The following is a 20,003-nucleotide window of genomic DNA, read 5'->3' as shown; positions in this document are numbered from 1 at the left end:
AACATAATGTTCGTAGCATCATCGTTGGCGTGGGGTCAACTTACTGCAATCTTCATTCTTTGGTTTCATGAGTAAAATCAAACGCATATTTCTATGATAAATATATACTTGGATTTCAAACATTCAAAATTCACATTTTACACATACTGTAAGTACGACAAAACGGCCCCAAAATTTTCACAGATTTCTAACAAAATACCAGAGGAATACGAATTTTATATTACTTGATTTACTTCAGTCATACCAGTTCAGAGTAAAAGGCAGATTTCAGCAAGTACAATAAAGGAAACTAGATGTGCTTTTGTAAAGTTTTCAAATCCTGTTTGCGAGAATAGGCCATGCAACTGCAAGATATTATCTCTCAAAGGTATCTCTCATTCTCTGAAATTCAAAGCTCATAACGAGGTTGTCTATTTGCGAACTTGCCATATTTTAACAATATACATATAGTAGTATCTCTTAGTGATTCATATTCAAGTTTATTAGAAAACTTCGTGCTGTGAAGTGCATTGTTCTGATACAAAAAATGCGAGAATTGTCAATTTGAAAGTTTGACATAGAATCTCTTCCCAATATGCCCATCTTAATTATACTATATATATACATATATATGTGTGAAAATATTAGTCTTTTATAATAAACTATTCAAATCTCAATAATTCCTTAGGTTGATGAACAATATGAAATCATATTCCATGATTGATAAATAACAAATAATTATATACAGTACATTTATGTTTCTCTCACATGCAGTCACAGTGCATGAGTACATTACCATTCGTCATAATGCTACATCCGGGTGTTCTCAACATCACGGGGCTTTCGTGACGTCATATACGCGACGACGTCATATCTCTGCTGGTTAGTTTGGTCTGACCATAGTTCACAAAGCTCTATAATGCATATTAAGAGATCGTGTCATTCGTGTGTTAGGCCGTGTTAGGGCCCTTTCTTTTACATCCTTTGATAAATGAGAACGAGCGGATAGTTATGAATGCTTATGACTTGAAGTCCATTTGTATGAACATCCATAACTTATCCACTAGTTCACATCTGTCAAAAGAAGAAGAAACTTGCTTGTACAATCGTAGAAAATGCAATTGTAAACGGGGGAATGCACACAGAAAATATTCTTGGTACAATGGCAGTAGCGAAATTATTCTGGTCGTCAGAACCTTATCAGAATGCAATTTTCAACGTCCACTTACTGGTCAAAACTTCCTGAAATAGGTGGCAAGGGAGGAGGGGGTGGTGGTGGGAATGCGGCCAGCACGTCTTCTTCCAAGGTCGGAAGTGGTGGGGGAGGGGGAGGTGGGGGGAAATATGGTTCATCTTGTGATGACGTATCAAGAGATGACGAGGAGTTGTTCATTGATTGGACTCCTGACGAGCCTGAGTCCTCGCGGTTTAACACAGAATGATTTTTGTTGACTGAAGAAAAGAGAATGTCATTGCCTAGGCTTGTTTTCCACTTGCAGAAGAACAGTTCGCTAGCGAAATATTTGCATATTTCCTTTAAATACTGACAGTACAAATGAACTTGTTCACTTTTACTGCCCTCGATTCAAAACACTTAGTGCATAGTAAAACTGATCAACAGGCTGAGAAAGAATTTATAAAACCATACCTTGTTTTCCACCATCGTTCAGTGGCACTCCGTAATCCCTAGCAGGAATAATCAGCTCATCTTGTGGTTCAGATTTTGGGACATTTCCATTGACTTTGGGAAGCACAGTCGGCCGTGAGTGAACTGGACCCGACGTTGGTAGCGTGTGACTTGGATTGGTGTTGCTAAAATAAACAACAAATTCAGAGAATAGTTCCATGTCTAGTAAATCCTAGATACACGGATTTAATCCTTTGGATTAGGTCAGGATTAAGGTTGGATTAAAGATTAGGGTTAACCCTAATCAATTGTAAACCTTATCTAAGATCTAATCCTGACCTTATTCCTAATCTAATCTGAAGAATTAAATTTGTTTATTGAGGATTTATATTGATGATTGGATTTCAGAGGATTTTTAAGAACTTGAATCGTTTCTTTTGCACATGCATTTAAGTACATTTTAGGCCAGATTGTTTGCACAATTTTTTCAGTCTGGGATTCGTTCATCTCTATATTACCTTGCCACAACTGATCCAGAGTAATTTTCTGTGAATGCAACAGGAAACCAGCCTGACCTGAGAGAAAAAGGAGTTATTAATTCAGTAATCACGAGAGCACTTGGGAGTTAACCAAGGAAGTTGAAGGAGCCACAATATTTGAGAAGATAAACTGAACACCTACTCTCCTGTCCTTGCATTATTTCCATACTGCCATCCTGCTGTCACAATTGTTAACGTTTTTATCACATCACCCTGGGGAGAGTAACATGGCCAGGATTATGAACCATTTTCAGAAATAATTTATTATAATTCAACACATACATACCTCCTCGAAAGTTAATTGGGTGGAATCTGCAGCCTCGTGTGCGTACATGGCTTGCACTTTGGGCCTAGGAGGATGTAATAGTTAAAACTAGCAATGGAGAACTCTATCAGTTCTAAACTGTTCTTCCTAGAGGTTCAGTAAGGATCATCTCTTATTGATCCAGTGTTACTGCAGAAACCTAAACTAAACTAACTTTATTTATATAAAAAAGTTCTAAACAAGTAAGTCAAAATACCCATTGATTCTTTCTTTAGCTTTATCATTATCTTTGGTCATTCCATTTTGTTTCAAGGGGCTGGATCCAACAGTGAACTGATGTGATAATCTTTTGTCCAATAATTTGCTCTGGTCAACTGGAGGTTGGCTTGGTGCTTGGGGTACATCGTCTCCTGATAAATGCTCATCCAGACTTTTATCATAGATAGAATTCTTCGTGAGTTGCTGAATTAAAAGTAATTAAATGAGTGAGTTGTTTCATCGTTGAGCTAGCTTCTTGTAGTTACAAGATGTAGTAACAACCTGATGAGATGAAATGGAAATACAAGAGGTAGATTTGTGCAGATTGTACCTTCGCTAGTGACGTCACATCGAGATCCAAAGATAATGGTCTTCTCAATAGATTTTCCCAGATAGGTAAGCGAGAACTCAAGAGGTTATTTGCCTGGAATAACATGATAAAAATTCAGAGTTTGTTCACCCATTCACAGCAACCAGGGAAAACTAGACATCTGGATACCCTGGTCATAATTTCAAATAAATTTAGAAATATCTTTACCACTTTCAGATATTTTGAAATACCTATTCAAGGTATATTCAGCAAGAGCATGCATTGATGGTCTTTCATTGAGAATTACCTTTTCATGATGAGCAAGATCCATCTTGGAAACAGAAGACATTTTTTCAATAATAAATGAAAATGCATTTCGTTCAGCTCTTATCGCCTACAAAGAAAAGGCTATAATTCATAAAGAAATCTTCAGATTAATTAAAACATGACTTGTGACTGTACAATTACCTCATGACAGCCTGATACTCTTAACTCATCCAATTTTGTCTCATATTGTTCAAAAGCAGTCATGATCTGGATCAAAAGATTACAAATTCACAATTATATTAATATATAACAACAAGGCATACCTATACTCTCTATAAACCCTCTCGATCCCCCACCCCCTTCCTATACACATGCAGAAATATTATAATTCATACAGCCTTGTGTGCTGGTGGGCCAGAAAATACTGCACTCAGTGTCCCAGATGTCTGAAAATATCTGCACCACCATATTCTACACTTGATCATTTATAATTAACAGTCCTGATAAATTAGTTTCTTGGTAGCTCTCATATAACTACCTGTTTTTCTTTCATGTCATATTTGTCGCTTGTCTTGCTCCTCTGACTTTTTTTCCTCACTTTAGTGAGATCTGATTTTGACTTTTCAACAAGCTATAAAAAAGAAATCGAAAGCATTGAACATTTGAGAGGAAAGACTGATATTCTATTGCCAAACTGGCACCTTCCCTTTTCCCCTTGCTTCCCAAACCAGTCATATTTTCAACAACTTTCATTGTAATTTACCTCTAAAGCGGTTTTGCTTTCTTGCAAATAATTTTTTTGTTTGACCTATAAAATGAAATGTTCTGTATTAAATACACTAAATGTCTATTGTGCTATAATAAACAAAATGTTTATAGTCTTATACCTTAGCATCAAATGTGGTATAATTAACAACTGCCTATATAGACAAAACACTTCTCGACGTTTCGACCTGAGGGCCTTAGTCAGGAGAGTTAGTCGAAACATTGAGAAGTGTTTTGTCTATTTAGGCAGTTGTTATACCACATTTGATGCTAAGTTGTTTGAAGACGCTGCCACGCTGCACCTTAGTTTGACCAATGTTATTTTCAATCCAATCTTCAAGGGGAATAACAAAATCCTGACTGATAGCTTTGAACTAAACACAGAAGTTAAAGGCATTAATATCTCATGGTTAGTAAACAAGGTAAAGTGATTGCCTCTTAGACATAAATGTTGGAACATATATTATCTTTTGCAAAGCAAACTTAATGTCACACTTACAACATGGCTAGCTTGGTTTTCAATCTGTTTGTGAACTGCTATGATATCACAGATTCCTTTCCCTAAAAAATATTATTAAAATTAATATATTATCTGGAGGGGAGGTATTGTTTTGGTTCCATATTAAGAGAAAGTCTGAGTGTAAACTAAGTGTTTGTACAAAGAACTGAAAGGAGGTGGACATATTCGAAGGCAACTATATACATGAAGATAAACACAGCTGTTACATCTGTGGCCTACTCTGGCCACTCAACTGTAATCCAAAAAGAGATTACACATAGGACCAACCTTGCCTTGAAACTGGCCAAACTCATGGTAAAGTACTCTGGCATAAAATACTAAAGTAGGTGGTTTAAGACACGCCTTCGACCAAAGGGTCAGAGAAGCCCTAGATGTCTAAATATAATGTATTCAAGAGTCCTATTGTTAACAATATCATTATAAACATGAACCTACTTCAACGGTTAATTTCAATAATTTGATACTTTTTTTTGACATTCTTTTTAATTTACATACGTTGAAAACAAACTAGTTTATGTTCACACAAGTAAATGGATTGGTTTATAAGACACAATTTTCACGTTTTAATGAAAAGGCATACAAACAAACATGCAATTTGCGATATTCAGCCTATTAGAAATCGAAAACACAAAAGAACACATGTCAAATCGCATTAAAAAATATGAAAAAATCGCCTTTATAATGTAAACATTCCTAAATTCGGTTCCAATTAAATATATAACCTAAATTTCGGGGCGAAGACAAAAACCACTTCTAGAAACTATTTGCGTAGGTTTATCATGTAGTTATGTTTTAAGACAGGTCTAAACATGGCTCGAAAAATTTGCTTAAACAGCCGTAATTTGAACTATATGAACAGTGTCATGTTGCTTGCGTATAAAAAAAAATTAAAATGAAATGTAAATATTGGCTCGAACCTCGCATCGAAATTGATAACAAAAATATTCGGCGAAAAAGACTTGCTACTTTCTGAACATTTGCATAGCTAAATACTACTGTAAAGATGTTTTAATCAAGTGTAATTTGCAAGAAAAGGTACTGTGGCAACACTCTTTTGTGTTGCAGAGCGGAAAACGCGAAATAATTTACACAAATGCCAGGAGAGTAAAGCTACCTTCGCTTAGCAACGGCCATGCTTAAATGATTTTAAAGAAGAACAATTTTAGGATACTCAGCATAAATATTCTGGTAACCTAAAGAACTAAGGTTCTTTTAAACTGCGACGTTTTAAAAAAATTCATCGATTTATGTACATTAGCGCATACCTTTGTACACTTAAACGCAACGCAAATAAAAGGCGAATTCTCACGATTAAAGAGAAAGGATGTCAGATTTAGGGTTGTTATACAAGATAAATGACACAAACCTAATAGTTTATTTGATCCTTTGGTTTCTGACGCCAAACGGGCAATTTTAGTGAAGCCTTGATAGAAAGAATTGGCAGCGACAGAAGCGTCTGAAAGAAGGAAATGACACGAATATAGATATTGTTGGTCATTCACAGGCACACGATATTTTCATCAACTCACAAAAAATGTTTGTATATTCTTCAACTTACTAAGCAAAGCTTTATGATATTGTTTTGCTGACGCTACGAACTCACGAAGTTGCGGCCCCAAATCTATTACCCGCTGAAACAATTTGGAACAAAAGTTAGAGCGAGTTTATTCCCGGTTTAGTCTCTATCAAAGGGGGAATATTCTTCAATATTTACCTGAAACACGTCCTGTGTTATGCCGTGAATAATATCGCTGTTTTCTATTCGATCGTCCATGACGGTAACTAGCTACGCCACAAAGAAGTCGTGTTTGGGACCATTTACTCTCAGACAAGAGAAAAAGTGCCACCTCCGTGAGGAATCCGGAAGTGTTTTGCTAAGAAAACTTGTCTTGACAAATCGCACGTTTAAGCTGCGATCAAATATATACATACGAAATATGTACCCCACGGAGTTTGTTTCTCAACACCCTACGAGCAAGAGACCCACATGAGAGAGCATTTGTTCATCCCCCCATCCATCCTTTGCAACGAAAAAAACATGCATTTTGTTCCAGTTTATAAAAACACCTTACTCTGTTACTCACAAAGAAAGATCAGGTTTTGAGACATAATTCGTTCCACATTTTTATTGAGATATTCACTTCGATATAGGAATAAAAACCCTACTTAGGAATACATACTACGGTAAAAGTACCTAAGGAGTATAAGCAGTCTTGAGCAATCTCACGTGTTTCTTATATCTGATTATTTTTATCAACGTAGATACTTAATTAAAATGCTTGATGCAATCGCTAAATCGATTCTTGAACCTGGGGTAAATACGAGGCTTCTAGTTGCTGTGAATGTGATCTTTTTTGCTGTGATTTTAACAGGAGTTATAATCATGAGCTTCATAAACTTTTCCATACACGTCTTAGTCTTGACTATTTTAGCTTTGGCATTGGTTTTATCAATCAACTGGTAAGATCTCATTGAAGTATTATGAGAATTCCTTGCATTACTTCCTGCTAGTACTGTATTTTTGACATGCTGGAACACATTCATCACACATATTGGATTTCCCTACTTCATAATGAAATCTAAAAGGTAGCATTTCTCATGAATGAAATGTTGTTGAAATTAGTTCCTGGGGTCTGTGCTAGCCTGGTTAGCCCATAACATAACAACACAAATATTAACTAAAGTAATCTTTTGTAAAAATTATTAAAATCATTATAGGTTTGTTCATGAAACAAATGTCGAAAAAGTACAATTGAAGAAAGAAAGTTGAAGAATGCAGCAACCACAAACAATTGAAATGATCAATGATAGATGCTCACAGATAACCTTATAGTATATCACACAAGTGTCTGTGAAAAGGATCTTTGGTGTTACAGCACTGACTAAGCTCTATTAAATTGAAATAGAATGACAAATGTAAATAATACAGTTATGTACAAATGTATGTTCCTATCTTGGTATGTTCACATCATATCTTACAAGAGAGGGTAGTTTCTGACAGCCTGCTTAGTCGTCTTGTTATGTTAACAATATTATTCCTTTGTATACAAAATGTGTGTGTCCTTGTTAAAGATTTCTACATACAACAGACATTTGCACACAAAATAATTTTAAAATGCACCATTGATCCACAATTTTTCGTGCAGGAAATAGGAATTTAAAGATCACTTTGTGCTGTTATCCATTAAGCTTGAACCTATCCTGAACAGCCACGACAACCACAGATGACACATTCCACAACTTTGCCCTAAACATGCAATAAATGTTAGGAAAATTTGTCACTCAACAAAATTGTGGTTGTGCATATGTTTTTACATCACATACCTCTTCAAGTTTGCTTTTGGGAACTCGACAAATACAGTTTGTGCAAAAGTTTGTGTCACGAGTTTGAATACAACGCAAACAACAGAGATTTTCATAGCCAGACTTTTTCCATTTTGCAATCAAATTTTTGTCAGCTATCCCTTCTTTTAAACAATACTCGTAGAGTTCTAAAACGTCAGTTCAACATTGAAAACTAGAGTGTTAATACAGTGAGGTATTCTCCACAGCGATGGCACAGAGATTTTCAGTATTTTTTAAATCTTGCACACAGTGTGCTGGTCATAATTTTTTTACTAGAAAACTTTGGTTTCCTACAGTAATAGACCTTTCTTATAGTGACAAAGCGTTGAAGCCCAGATGTTTCATAGAGTGTGATTCGATCGCTCATTAGACTATGTCAGAGCAATTAAACTATGTGTAATATCAGATTTCATTGTGTTTCCCCCCCCCACTTCGTCAAAATAACAAGCCCCCCTCCCAGTACATAGCTGCACGTCCCAAAGATCTTTGGAATCCTAATATCTCAAGATAGTTTACATGAAATACAACCTGATTTCAATAAAATATCATGACATCACCCAAAGTGTCTTCAGGATTAGGTACTGACCTCTAGTGATGGCTTTCCTTTTATAAAATAAATCATAAATATATCTTGATCGCTGATGGTGTATCCTACAAAGCATACAATAATAATTTTAGCAAATTTTTATACTTACATATCAAGCAAATATAAAGATTAGTCTGAAATGAATGAAATCAAAGTGAAGTTACCTGAAAATTGGCCACAATGCTTCAACTTTTCTTTTACCCTCGTGTGGATCTTGTTCAGCTGGTGAAGATAAGAAATAATCACTTACAACAGGGCTTACAACCAGTCAAAAGACGTGAGTTTTGCATATCGTCTTGATACGGTCATTTTATATGTGAATTTATAGTTTTATAAAGACAGCAAACCTTCTCTCATTTTTTGATCCAGTTCATCTAGAGTCGGCTCAATAAGTTCCCAGCCTTCTGGTGGCGGTTTCCTACTTCTTTTTACTTTAGGCATCACTTGAAATATTGAGTTAAAACACGATAGAAAACCAGACTTTCTCTTCTTTTTAGTTGATATTTTTCACTTTTCTGGAGATCTCAACAAGAAAAGGGAAAAAGACTGGGTTCCAATATGTACGGCCTATTCCGACCATATAACGGGAATTTACGCTATATTCCGATAAAGCTACTTGTAAGTGATTGCTTTTAGTATTTTGTTTGGTCATTTTATGTCAGTTTTATGTAGATGTATATTCAGTTCGCAAACTTACGTCATTTCTTTACGTCAAAGATGATTAATAAATACTTGGGTTCAATACCCAGCTTAGCAACGAAGCCAGAGTTAAAAAAACTCCCGGAAACCCAGTCACAAAGAATTCATCACACAAACTCTAAGGGGGCCTATTTTAGCGTGACTATATATTGTAATGACTGCGTATAGTAATTAAGGTGGTAAAGCCTGGTTTCCATATGACGCCGACGTCGGTAAAGTATTATTGTCGGTGATTACTGATGAGTGAAATCTTTTGTCTTTCTGAAATCATTTTCTCCTTGGATGATTACAGACAATGAGTCGGCGACAGGTCGGCGTCATATGGAAACCAGGCTTAATGATAGGTCTCCCTATGATGCTTGATATTTTAGACGTCGTTGTATAGGGCCTGCTTGAACTGATGGCTAATAAAAAGATACGTCTCAAACTGACAATTTGTGTAGAATGAACATTTACATGTACAGGGGAACTATTAACTGCTGGGAAAGTCAGTACTCATTCAGTAACATGTGAAAACACATTCACGACAGCCGACTGTGACATGAATATTTTACAACTATAATTTCCACTAATTCTTCTTTGAACTTTCCCTAAATCATAGATCGCTATTTCGCACAATGGTGATATTGACAAGAGATCCGGCTGTTAGCGGTATGAGTTTGTTAAAACATAATAACAGTCGTATTAGCGAGCGTATTACAGATTCTACGTTGATTCGTTTCAAGGAAAACGCGTCAGTTATTCGAAGCTGCGACAGTCTAATACATTGACCACTATTTATGCTTTAGGGCGTTGGAAATGGTTGGAAAATATGTAGAAAATATCGCGGCGTGTCCGTGTCGCATTGATCAACAAGCATCCCGCTGAAAGGTTATGACAGAAATGCCGTAATTATATCAATGCTTTGTTATAACTATTTGTAGTGTCCACTGTCCAGGTCTAAATCTACACGCTCCAGTTTCCACTGGTCCAACAACAATCTTAGATAAAATCTGTGATAAAATCTAGCGGTCACAACTAACATTAAATTCCTTGCATTGAAGAGACACTAGACTTTCGTGAGCGAGGCACTCCAATCTCCACCTTGATTTATAACGATTATTTAATGGATCTAAAATGATTCCGCGTTCCAAAATATATAAAGTTCCGTTGCAGAAAAAAGACTGGACGAATGTTATTCCGGCCTTCACCACTGGACTCCGCGATGTTTGCATAATGTCGTAAACATGGAACCTTACAACTACGCAATTTGATTCAGTGGGAAGAGTAATAGAGTTTAAAATCGAGAAGAAATGAAATAAATTGAAATGAAAGTTAAGAGTTTTTAACTTCGAAGCGGTAACTTTCAATACGTTTTTCCCCACAAAGTAAATACATCGTGAAAATACCTTTAAACGTAGTGTTTCTTTCTTCGTAGTCTTAGTATAAATTGATTATATTGTATTGACGAAGTTCGCTTGGATCAAATCTTCCTCTTCAATTTAGGAGAGAGAAGATCGAGGGCAAATAACGGTTTTGAGCAAGCCGCTCGTCACGTTAGAGCTAAACATTAAACCATTAGTCGAAATATTTCGCTATCAGACTAGTTTTCAACAAAGCAGGCTTTATTATATTCGCAAACTTGCTGTAATATAAAACTTATTTAGGGCGAAGTAACTGATGCGACAATGCCTTTTCCCGGGGAACTCTGCGAGTTCGGGGAGTTCAAGTATTAAAACTGGTTTTAAAAAACCCCAATAAAACCTTATAAAATACATATAAAACGCTAAAATGGCCTACAATTCTTTGTAGTTAAACTCGAATATGTTCGCCTTGAAAAAAGTCGTTGCGCCCCAGCGAAAAGCTCGACAATTAGACAACGAAGGACATTCTTATAACGCAATAGCTTAAAATCCAGTCAATCTGGTTTTTCGTGCACTTTTGTATATAAACAAAGCTTGCTTTCTCGCCACGATAATACTCATTCCGCTTCGAAGGTGCGACTTGTATCTCTCAAATATCTGGGTAAGTACAACGACATGTATGTTTTAAAATGTTATCAAGCTTTTTTAAGTTGTTGTTACATAGTTACGGTGTAAGCTTTGCTCTACGAGGGTGGTAAAACAGTCATCGCATCGAATATTATGATAAATTTCTTAGTCCAGCCGTATTAAATACAATATTTTAACGGCGAACGATTTCGCTAGATAACTACAGTTATACGCTATTTTGTGGCAGGACTTAAGCGCCTGTGGCCTATACAGCCATCTGGTTTAAGCTTTCGCCCGCCAAAGTAAGGTTCATCTATATGTTGCATTTGAATTCTAAAAGGTCAACGATAGTTCTAACCTCAAAAACAATGTTTAATTTTTACACTGGCTTGCGTCAAGTAATAGCAAATGATTTTAACTTTTGTTTACATGTTGCAAATCAAGCTACAGCATCGGGAATAGTTTCTTTCTTTACCACGGATACTATACACTGTAGTACTATACATCGGCAATGCATCCGTTTGAATGAAAATATTTCATGCTTCATCACCCACCCCTTATCCACACCTCCACCTTAATCCGCGTCAGTCTTCAGGCCTATTCGAGGCACGGTTACCAAGAACCACAGTTAATAAACTGAGAACTGAGCTCAATAGAAATCGCGGACAAACCGGCGTGACCTTGAATAAACGTAACCCTACGCAAAAGCAAGTTCCATCGAGAATTTTGGCTAAGGTTACCTCGAGAGAGGCCAGTGGCGTAGTCAGCCCGATAATTTAGTCATGCTATGCTAACATTTTTGGTGTTCATTGACTGTGAAAACAATGAATTTCTGAAGAAATGAATAATGATAATAATTAAAAATTTGCAATCGTCAGGCTGGCTACGCCACTGCAAGAGGCAAGTGATTAAACTTGAAAACTGCCTCACACTATCCTCATAAATGAAAACATAAATCATTTCATAAATTTCTCAAAAAATCAAACCTCATTGAGGTAAACGGCTATCATTGCTACAGCATTCTCAACGCAGCTTGTTGGCTCACTCTCGTGTGCCGTAAGCGTTATAGCGATTGGCAAAGATTTCTCCGCATATTTGTTTTCGAGATTAATTTTAGTATTAAATTCACATCGTTGATCATTATATGACATGTCCAAAAAGAATTGTTCAAGTGTTCGTCACGCATTCGCATTGCGGACAAACTTTCGCAGTATAAATGTCTTTTTTACGACCCCAACGGCCAACACCCTGTGTTTCAGATATTTATAAATATTTGCAACGCAGTGAACCATACTAGGAGCTCAAAATGAGTTCGTTGTCACCTTGTGATATGCAGTTTACACTAAATATTCCAAATAGATTAGTTTAATGGCAATTATAGTTTCGAGCATTCAGTTTCCAATTATTTCAGAAGTGGCAAGGTCAAAATGGTATAAAAACATACTTTAAGAAGGCTATGTAAAGGAATTTTACAGTATTGTTTTGAGAGACAAAGCCAACTATACTAAGAGGGCGCGAAGCATGTCAAAACAGGTCAAAACAAGTTGTTGATCAATACCATGTCGAATATTAAAAAAGGACCGCTATATATAAAACATATTTCGCATATTTTTACAGCTTGAACTATCAAAATGTTTTACCACAAGATGACAAGTTTAGCTCCACTGCGTTCTTTGACTCTACGAGCAAAAAGAGGATTTTGTATGTAATTATGGAATTGCAGTATAAATAAAGTCAGTTTAGTTTAGGTTTCCTCCTGTAGTAACACTGGATCAATAAGAAATGATCCTTACTGGACCTCTAGGAAGAACAGTTTAGAACTGATAGAGCTATCCAGTATAAATAAAGTTAGTTTAGTTTAGGTTTCCTCCTGTAGTAACACTGGATCAATAAGAGATGATCCTTACTGGACCTGTAGGAAGAACATTTTAGAACTGATAGAGCTATCCATTATAAATAAAGTTAGTTTAGTTTAGGTTTCTTCCTGTAGTAACACTGGATCAATTAGAGATGATCCTTACTGGACCTCTAGGAAGAACAGTTTAGAACTGATAGAGCTATCCAGTATAAATAAAGTTAGTTTAGTGTATGTTTCCTCCTGTAGTAACACTAGATCAATAAGAGATGATCCTTACTGGACCTCTAGGAAGAACAGTTTAGAACTGATAAAGCTATCCAGTATAAATAAAGTTAGTTTAGTTTATGTTTCCTCCTGTAGTAACACTGGATCAATAAGAGATGATCCTTACTGGACCTCTAGGAAGAACAGTTTAGAACTGATAGAGTTATCCACGCAGTATAAATAAGTTAGTCCCGAATATTTTACCAGGTTTTGCGCAGCCTGTGCAAGAGTTAGCAGAACCGCAAATGTTTGTGAATTTAAACCATGAAATTTACACCCGTCCATCAGTTCAGACAAGTGTTCCCGGTCCTATGTCACAGGTAATTCTGTTATCAACTTATTTACCTCTTCGATTGCTCCGGATTCGCGTTCATGATTGACCTTCTCGAGATTTTGATCATCACTGCATGGTTTGACTATATGAATTTCTAAAATACACGATAAATTGTTCTCTTTAGAAATTGATGACAGAACTTAGTGAGATGCAGGTAAAATTTTACCTTTAGAGGTCTAGCCATGCAGGGGTGATATACGAAAGAAAAATAATTAACTCCTTATATATTCCCTAGCTGGTGTCCTCGAAACATATAGCTAAGAAACATCGCCTAACAACTTTAACGCCAGGTTTAATTTACACTATATTTATTCTCATCTTTGCATTCGTAGACGAACAGTTCAGCTCATTTCTTTTTGAATTATGAAAAAAGTCGAGGAAATTATGCTGTTGACGCGGACGGGAATGTCCTTTTGGATATTTTTCAGCATATAGCAGCGCTTCCATTAGGTAGGTCGGCTTTATTAAGTCATTCCTGCATTCTCGTCTCACTTTTCGCGAAAACACTGAACGCAGCTCTGAACATCTTAATTTATCTAGGATACAATCACCCGGCTTTGAAGGAAGTTTTGATACGACCTGAAAACCACGTAAGTACCAAACATCGAATGGCGTGAAGCTAATTTTTTGAAAAGAACCAACAAAGTTTTTATACTTCTAGAGCTGGATAGTTTTCTGACCGTCTCAGTCGTATCGTTGTGATAAATCGGGTAATTTTAGCGCTGGTAAAGTTGATAAATAATGGTCTGTGTTGAAAAGCATTAAAACATGCAAAGATATACGCATTCGAAGCAATAATATTTACACTGAAAAGGCTCCTAGCAGACAAAATGCCACGATATACGTAGAGGGACAGGGACAGCTTGTTTATCGTAAAGTTTAACTTTAAAAACGAAAGTTGACCAATTTTAGGTGATTTCATCACAATTTAACTACCGCTCAGCCGATGCATGGTTGAATTGTGGTCAAGAGCTCCACACAACTGTCCCATCCCGGCTCTTCAAGCATAAACTGTATTAAAATACCTTTTAATATCTCTTCTAGCCAATATTGATGAATAGACCTGCTCTTATGTTCTTCCCACCGATGAACTTTTCCGCACTGCTCAAGTCCACGTTGATGGCTGTAAGTTAAAATTAACCCAGTATAGTAATGCAAACTTTAAGCATACTAATAAAGTGTACGTGTTCTTATGAATAGCAGAAGACAGAGTGTCTGGAGTAAGCCTGAGTGTATGCCTTCGCTCAAATCGAATTGTACAAAGGCCATTTCAAGCCAGGAATCTTAAATTTAGTTGTATCTATATTCCCAGGTTGCACCTAAAGGCTTAAACAAAGTCACTCCGATGGGCTGTGGAACATGTTCAAACGAAAATGCGATGAAGAGCGCGATGATAACATACCAGGTTATTGCTATTTAATAATATCACATGCATGCATGCTTTGATAATAAGATTACAAAAGAATGGTTTACCACGAACGGTCGAAACTTCGCTATGTTCAATCTGAAAGTGTGCACGAACTATTACAACGTACATGGCTCACAAGATCTAGTCCTAACCCGACGTTCTCATCAATTGTAGACAAGAGAGAGGGCAGGTCGAGCGCCAACGGTAAAGGAACTCTCATCTGCTCTTCTTGGACACGTGAGTATAGCAACCAGTCGTGATTTATTCCTGGTAAAATAAACAAAAAGATAAACTTAAGTACCCAATATCATCCATGCAATAATTCTATGTATGTAAATGTTATCATAGGCACCAGGAGCACCTGAAATATCAATTCTATCATTTGAAGGAGGCTTTCATGGACGACTATATGGTATAATAAACAGTCTTATTTAGTTTGCTAGTCCGAACAGTCCTATAGGTTAATAGTTCAGTGTGGAACTCAAAGATAAACGGGAAGAAGATTGTTGAAAACTTCAAGAACTTTCCGTTTGTAAAAGTCCTGTGTAAACGTCAATATATTGTGTACACATTTTCACACAGGTTCACTTTCGGTGACGTACTCGCATCCAATACAGAAGTTGGATATCCCGACGTTTGATTGGCCAAAAGCGCGATTCCCCAGATTGAAATATCCTTTGAATGAATATCGGCGGGAAAACGAAGTTGAGGAAAGCAAATGTCTTGCTATGGTGAGTGCCTCGGATTTCAATGAGCAAAAACATATTTAAGGGGACTCCAGATGATCTTTCAACAAAGCTATCCGTCAGTGTCCCTTGTTAACCCATCATATAACGAAAGATCCCGTGGAAACAGGTCTGCTTTGAGTAATATATTCTTAATTTTATAGGTGGAAGAAATATTTCACAAACAGAAGAAACAGAAACCAATAGCGGCTGCTATAATCGAACCAGTGCAAGCAGAGGGGGGTAGGTATTGTGTATCTCGGTACACCCCCTACTAAATTTTGATGTGCACCTCCTTGTACCCCCCCTGATACTCCTACAGGGATAGATTCATGGTAAAAACATTATCTCCTCAATTTTAAAGGTGATCGCCACGCCTCTCCGGATTTTTTCAACAAACTACGAAACATCGTTGCCAAGGTAAGCGCTATAGAAAGTTTGCGAACTTTTGAAAACAAATTATCCAAGTCAGCAACTTCGCGAAGTCATCTCTTAAAAGCAAGAACAGTTTTAAAAACTTCGCTTAGCATTCTGACATGCTTTTTTCTCTTTACAACAGAATAATGCTTTCTTCATTGTCGACGAAGTTCAAACCGGCGTTGCCACAACAGGAAACTTTTGGTAAGTTTAATGGAATTCTGAACGAGCTTGAAGGTGAAAACATTGAGTACATGTTTATATCATTTTTCTCAGGGCGCACCAGAGCTGGGAGTTGGATCAACCCCCAGATTACGTGACGTTTGCAAAGAAAATGCAAATTGGAGGCTTTTATTACAACGACGGATACAAACCAAACGAGGTAAATAGGTCGTATTGTGTTTGTAACTCTAACACATGTTTCTGGACAAGTTTTGAATTGACGAAACTGCTTACAAAATGACTGAATGTAGACAAACTCTGCATAAACACTGACCTGGGTTTACTCTATAGAAAAATCGTATTCAAAGCACCTGGAACGGCGATCCAGCCAAACTCTTGACGCTAAAGGAAATATTAAAAGTAATCGACAACGAGAATTTAGTTGAAAACGTCAGGGACGCGGGAAAAGTGTTTCTGAATGGCTTGAAACAATTACAAGTAAGAAATCTTGATTTGTGGAAACTAAGGTATCACTGGGACATTTTAAATTGGGCCGCGTGAAGCAAATGTATGTTTTTTGAGGTAAAGGGATCAAGGAAGACCTCAACTGTGCTTTAATTTTGTTCTTGAAATGATTTTCGTTTGTTTTAAGGATAAATTCCCGCAGTATTTGAGCACAGCTAGAGGACAAGGATTGTTTTGTGCGATCGATTTACCCAACCCAGAACTACGGGACCTGTTTATCGCACGACTGAAAAATCGTGGTAAGGACTTTCGTGTACTCAAGGCCATCACGGTGGGACTTTGAATTTTCACCTTCAAATAGATGTTGGATATAGTGGGGCGTGTGGGGTTAGGTGGTGTTGAGAAGAGGGGAAAAAGGGGATAGAAGAGGTGAGGACAGGAAGCAAATATCTATACCATTGCAAACACTCTCATTGCTCTATTCTCAAACGCTTTCTAGGTTTGATAACCGCGGGATGTGGATATAACTCAGTTAGGTTCCGACCTTCGCTGATCTGCACAAGACATCATATCTGCATTGTTCTAGACATTATGGAAACAGAATTACGACAAATGAAATAGCACAGTCATCGAAGTGTCACAGAATTTTGTAAAATAGTTTTTTTTAAACCATACTTCCAATTGTAGATAGTAAATTGACAAACCATTTGATCAACATACTTTAGTTATATTAAATAGTAATTGTTGTGTAGATAATTAAAATTTAGTTTTTGTAATTCCAATACTGAAAAAATATATATTTTTCTATAACGAGAGTTAATTTTGAATATGCAATACTTCTGATATGCCATCGGTAAAACTTTACTTCACCAAACACAGTTCACCAAAGTTTACGAATGATACACCACTAGCAATTCCTTTCTACACCAAGCGTTTATATGAAACCTTTGAAAACAATTTAAAAGCATATATTTGTGGGTTTCCTACCTATTTCCCTATTTATTTTGTATACAATTATATATATAAATTTCATTACAACAATTGGCATTTGTCTGAATGTTAATATATCCAAAACGCAGGGTGTAGCAGCCCCGCTCCAAACCCCTCACACGCTACACCCCCGTATTTACCATGTGAACCACCAATCTATCCCCCAAATTCAAAATCACGGCGCTGATGCAAGCCCTAGAGTCATTTTAACAAATCTTCATATTCCACGTATCCTTTCGCTTTCATTTCTCGGATCAGGAAAGGGCCATAACCCAATTCCTCTTCTTCAGTCGTGGCTCCAGTGTTGACAATAGTTCTGTTGATGTTTGCATCAAAACGTGGCTCAAGAAAATACGGTACAGACTGACGTGTGCTTCCCATGTCCACGACCCGATGTCTCGTTGCCCTTAATCGTTTTCCTGTCACCTTCGACAAGACGTCCCCAATATTGAGGACTAAAGAATCACTCCGGACTGGCACATCCACCCAAAGATCATTCTTGTCCTGGATCTGCAAGCCAGGATAGTCAAATGTTGCGAGCAAGGTTATAAACGGGGTGTCTGTGTGGCTCCCGCAGTGGAGAATATAATCACCATCACGAGCGCAATCGGGGATCGGTTTGGGACGGATGGGGTAATTGATGAGACGAAGGGTTGACAATGGATAAGGTGAGAACATATGGTCAAACCAGTCTTCATTTGCACCAAGACCACGAGCAATCAAACGGCAGACCTCAGTCCCAGTATTGTGCATCAATTTGTAATGGTCACAAAGGGTCTTTTTAAACCACGCTGTCTCTTCTTCCGTTGCAGATGGCCATCGATTGGGTTCGTACAAGGGGAATCCAATACTGACACACTCCTCTTGACTTAGTTCTTCACTCACCTCAAAACCTTCCTTGAAACTTGAATTTGTTGCATCTGCCGGAAAGTAACCACGATAGATGTTCTTGTTCTTAGGGTTGAAACTTTTGGTCGCCAGAGCAAACTTGTTGCTTTCTGGTAAACTATGAAACCATTTGCATGCCTGTTCAATGGCTTTTCGATCAAAACCAACATTATCCAGGAAAAGAAAGCCAACGCTTTCAAGTGCATCAACAATTTCCTTCGAAACCTTATCCCTGGACTGATTGATGAAAGAGAAGTCAATTATAGGAATTTGTGTAGGTTCTGCCATTGGGTTTTACTGAAAAAAAGCATTGAAGATTCTTACTGACACTTATAATGCAAAGGTCTTTTTTGGAGATGGAGTAGGTTAGCCCTGCAACATTTCCACACCTTCACAAAATGGTACAACACAATTACAACAGTGTGGAAACTAGCCATGGTGAATATGTGATCCTTATACCATACATGACCTTTGTATGTGACATCTGGTATGTTTTGCATGCCAAGGATGCACTGACCTAGCACTGTTATACACAACATTGCTTCAGTAGCTTTCAAAATATCTAAAAATGTTGTGTTTATTTCGAATATCCTAGCATTAAAATGCGATATTTTTGCTTCAATGTACCCTTTGTAACTGACACGAATTGGTCGCTGTGACGCAGACGGGCGTTTTAATTAAACCTGCAAATAATTTGCGATTGTTTGTGAATTGCGCAAGATTTTAATCAACTCCCATATTATTAGTTCTTCGAGTAAAAACTGCAAAATGGGAAACAAAACTACGTTTAATTTACCTTATTTATTGCTCTTTTACCTGTTGCAAAGCAGCACATGCCATATTTAGTACCAAGGCGAGTACCACTGCAATTGTTGGCATTTAAATCACTGCTTGTATATTATTAAACGCATCCGCCGGTGTTTGGACTTTGACAATGATCGATTTTCAACGCTTTTTCTAGCATACGCATTAATAGTGTATTGTCGCATGCAATGCATATTAAAACACACGATTTGAAGAACAATATAGAAGGAAATAATCTCAATATAACAAACCTTTTCTTTGTGGATGAAGGGGTGAAGTCTCTCCAAAGATGGACCACAAACCAAAGTTCACTGATGCTTCCACACTGTATACAAACTTCTATTAGTTGTTGAAATTTTCTCCTAAAGAGAACTTCTTTAATTAATAATTAACCAAGTTGTTTTTTGATTTTGCATTCGCAAATTTTGTTAACTTTCTCTTCCACTATGTCTCCTGAATTTCCAGTCTGCACCAACGACCTTCAGGCAACTTGTCATGGAAACTGGAAAGACATTCATTGCTTTTCCATCACTGATAAATATTGTCATTACCAGGAAA

General features: G+C 37.0%; 3 protein-coding genes across 4 annotated transcripts; 1 reads left to right on the top strand and 2 right to left on the bottom strand.

Moving 5' to 3' along the window:
* Nucleotides 1-668: 668 nt before the first annotated feature.
* Nucleotides 669-7,255, bottom strand: LOC114519204 (brain-specific angiogenesis inhibitor 1-associated protein 2-like). The gene is made up of 17 exons (XM_028539291.1): nt 6,245-7,255; nt 6,089-6,161; nt 5,897-5,986; nt 4,510-4,571; nt 4,313-4,384; nt 4,009-4,053; nt 3,784-3,876; nt 3,447-3,512; nt 3,286-3,372; nt 3,000-3,092; nt 2,667-2,872; nt 2,432-2,495; nt 2,288-2,358; nt 2,125-2,181; nt 1,628-1,791; nt 1,209-1,431; nt 669-893 (listed from the first exon to the last, which is right to left on the bottom strand). The coding sequence occupies exons 1-17, from the start codon at nt 6,302-6,304 to the stop codon at nt 884-886; spliced, it is 1,536 nt and encodes a 511-aa protein (XP_028395092.1). The 5' UTR covers nt 6,305-7,255; the 3' UTR covers nt 669-883.
* Nucleotides 7,256-11,019: 3,764 nt separating this feature from the next.
* LOC114519205 (4-aminobutyrate aminotransferase, mitochondrial-like) lies at nt 11,020-17,540 on the top strand. Its single transcript, XM_028539292.1, has 18 exons — nt 11,020-11,164; nt 12,748-12,831; nt 13,460-13,572; nt 13,711-13,740; nt 13,919-14,036; nt 14,127-14,176; nt 14,631-14,711; nt 14,899-14,991; nt 15,169-15,231; nt 15,343-15,406; nt 15,577-15,725; nt 15,884-15,962; nt 16,084-16,139; nt 16,279-16,340; nt 16,413-16,518; nt 16,650-16,796; nt 16,951-17,062; nt 17,263-17,540. The coding sequence occupies exons 2-18, from the start codon at nt 12,762-12,764 to the stop codon at nt 17,382-17,384; spliced, it is 1,515 nt and encodes a 504-aa protein (XP_028395093.1). The 5' UTR covers nt 11,020-11,164; nt 12,748-12,761; the 3' UTR covers nt 17,385-17,540.
* On the bottom strand, nt 17,445-19,767 carry LOC114519206 (isopenicillin N synthase-like). Of its 2 annotated transcripts, none has more exons than XM_028539293.1 (2): nt 19,697-19,767; nt 17,445-18,938 (listed from the first exon to the last, which is right to left on the bottom strand). In XM_028539293.1, the coding sequence occupies exon 2, from the start codon at nt 18,927-18,929 to the stop codon at nt 17,955-17,957; it is 975 nt and encodes a 324-aa protein (XP_028395094.1). In that variant the 5' UTR covers nt 18,930-18,938; nt 19,697-19,767; the 3' UTR covers nt 17,445-17,954. The 2 variants fall into 2 exon arrangements, with proteins under 2 accessions (XP_028395094.1, XP_028395095.1); XM_028539294.1 differs by lacking the exon at nt 19,697-19,767 and adding an exon at nt 19,458-19,526.
* Nucleotides 19,768-20,003: the final 236 nt, after the last annotated feature.

The sequence above is a fragment of the Dendronephthya gigantea genome, unplaced genomic scaffold (genome assembly GCF_004324835.1).
Source record: "Dendronephthya gigantea isolate DGI-Jeju-01 unplaced genomic scaffold, DenGig_1.0 000013F, whole genome shotgun sequence".
NCBI lineage: Eukaryota > Metazoa > Cnidaria > Anthozoa > Malacalcyonacea > Nephtheidae > Dendronephthya > Dendronephthya gigantea.
This window is presented reverse-complemented; position numbering and strand designations above follow the sequence as displayed.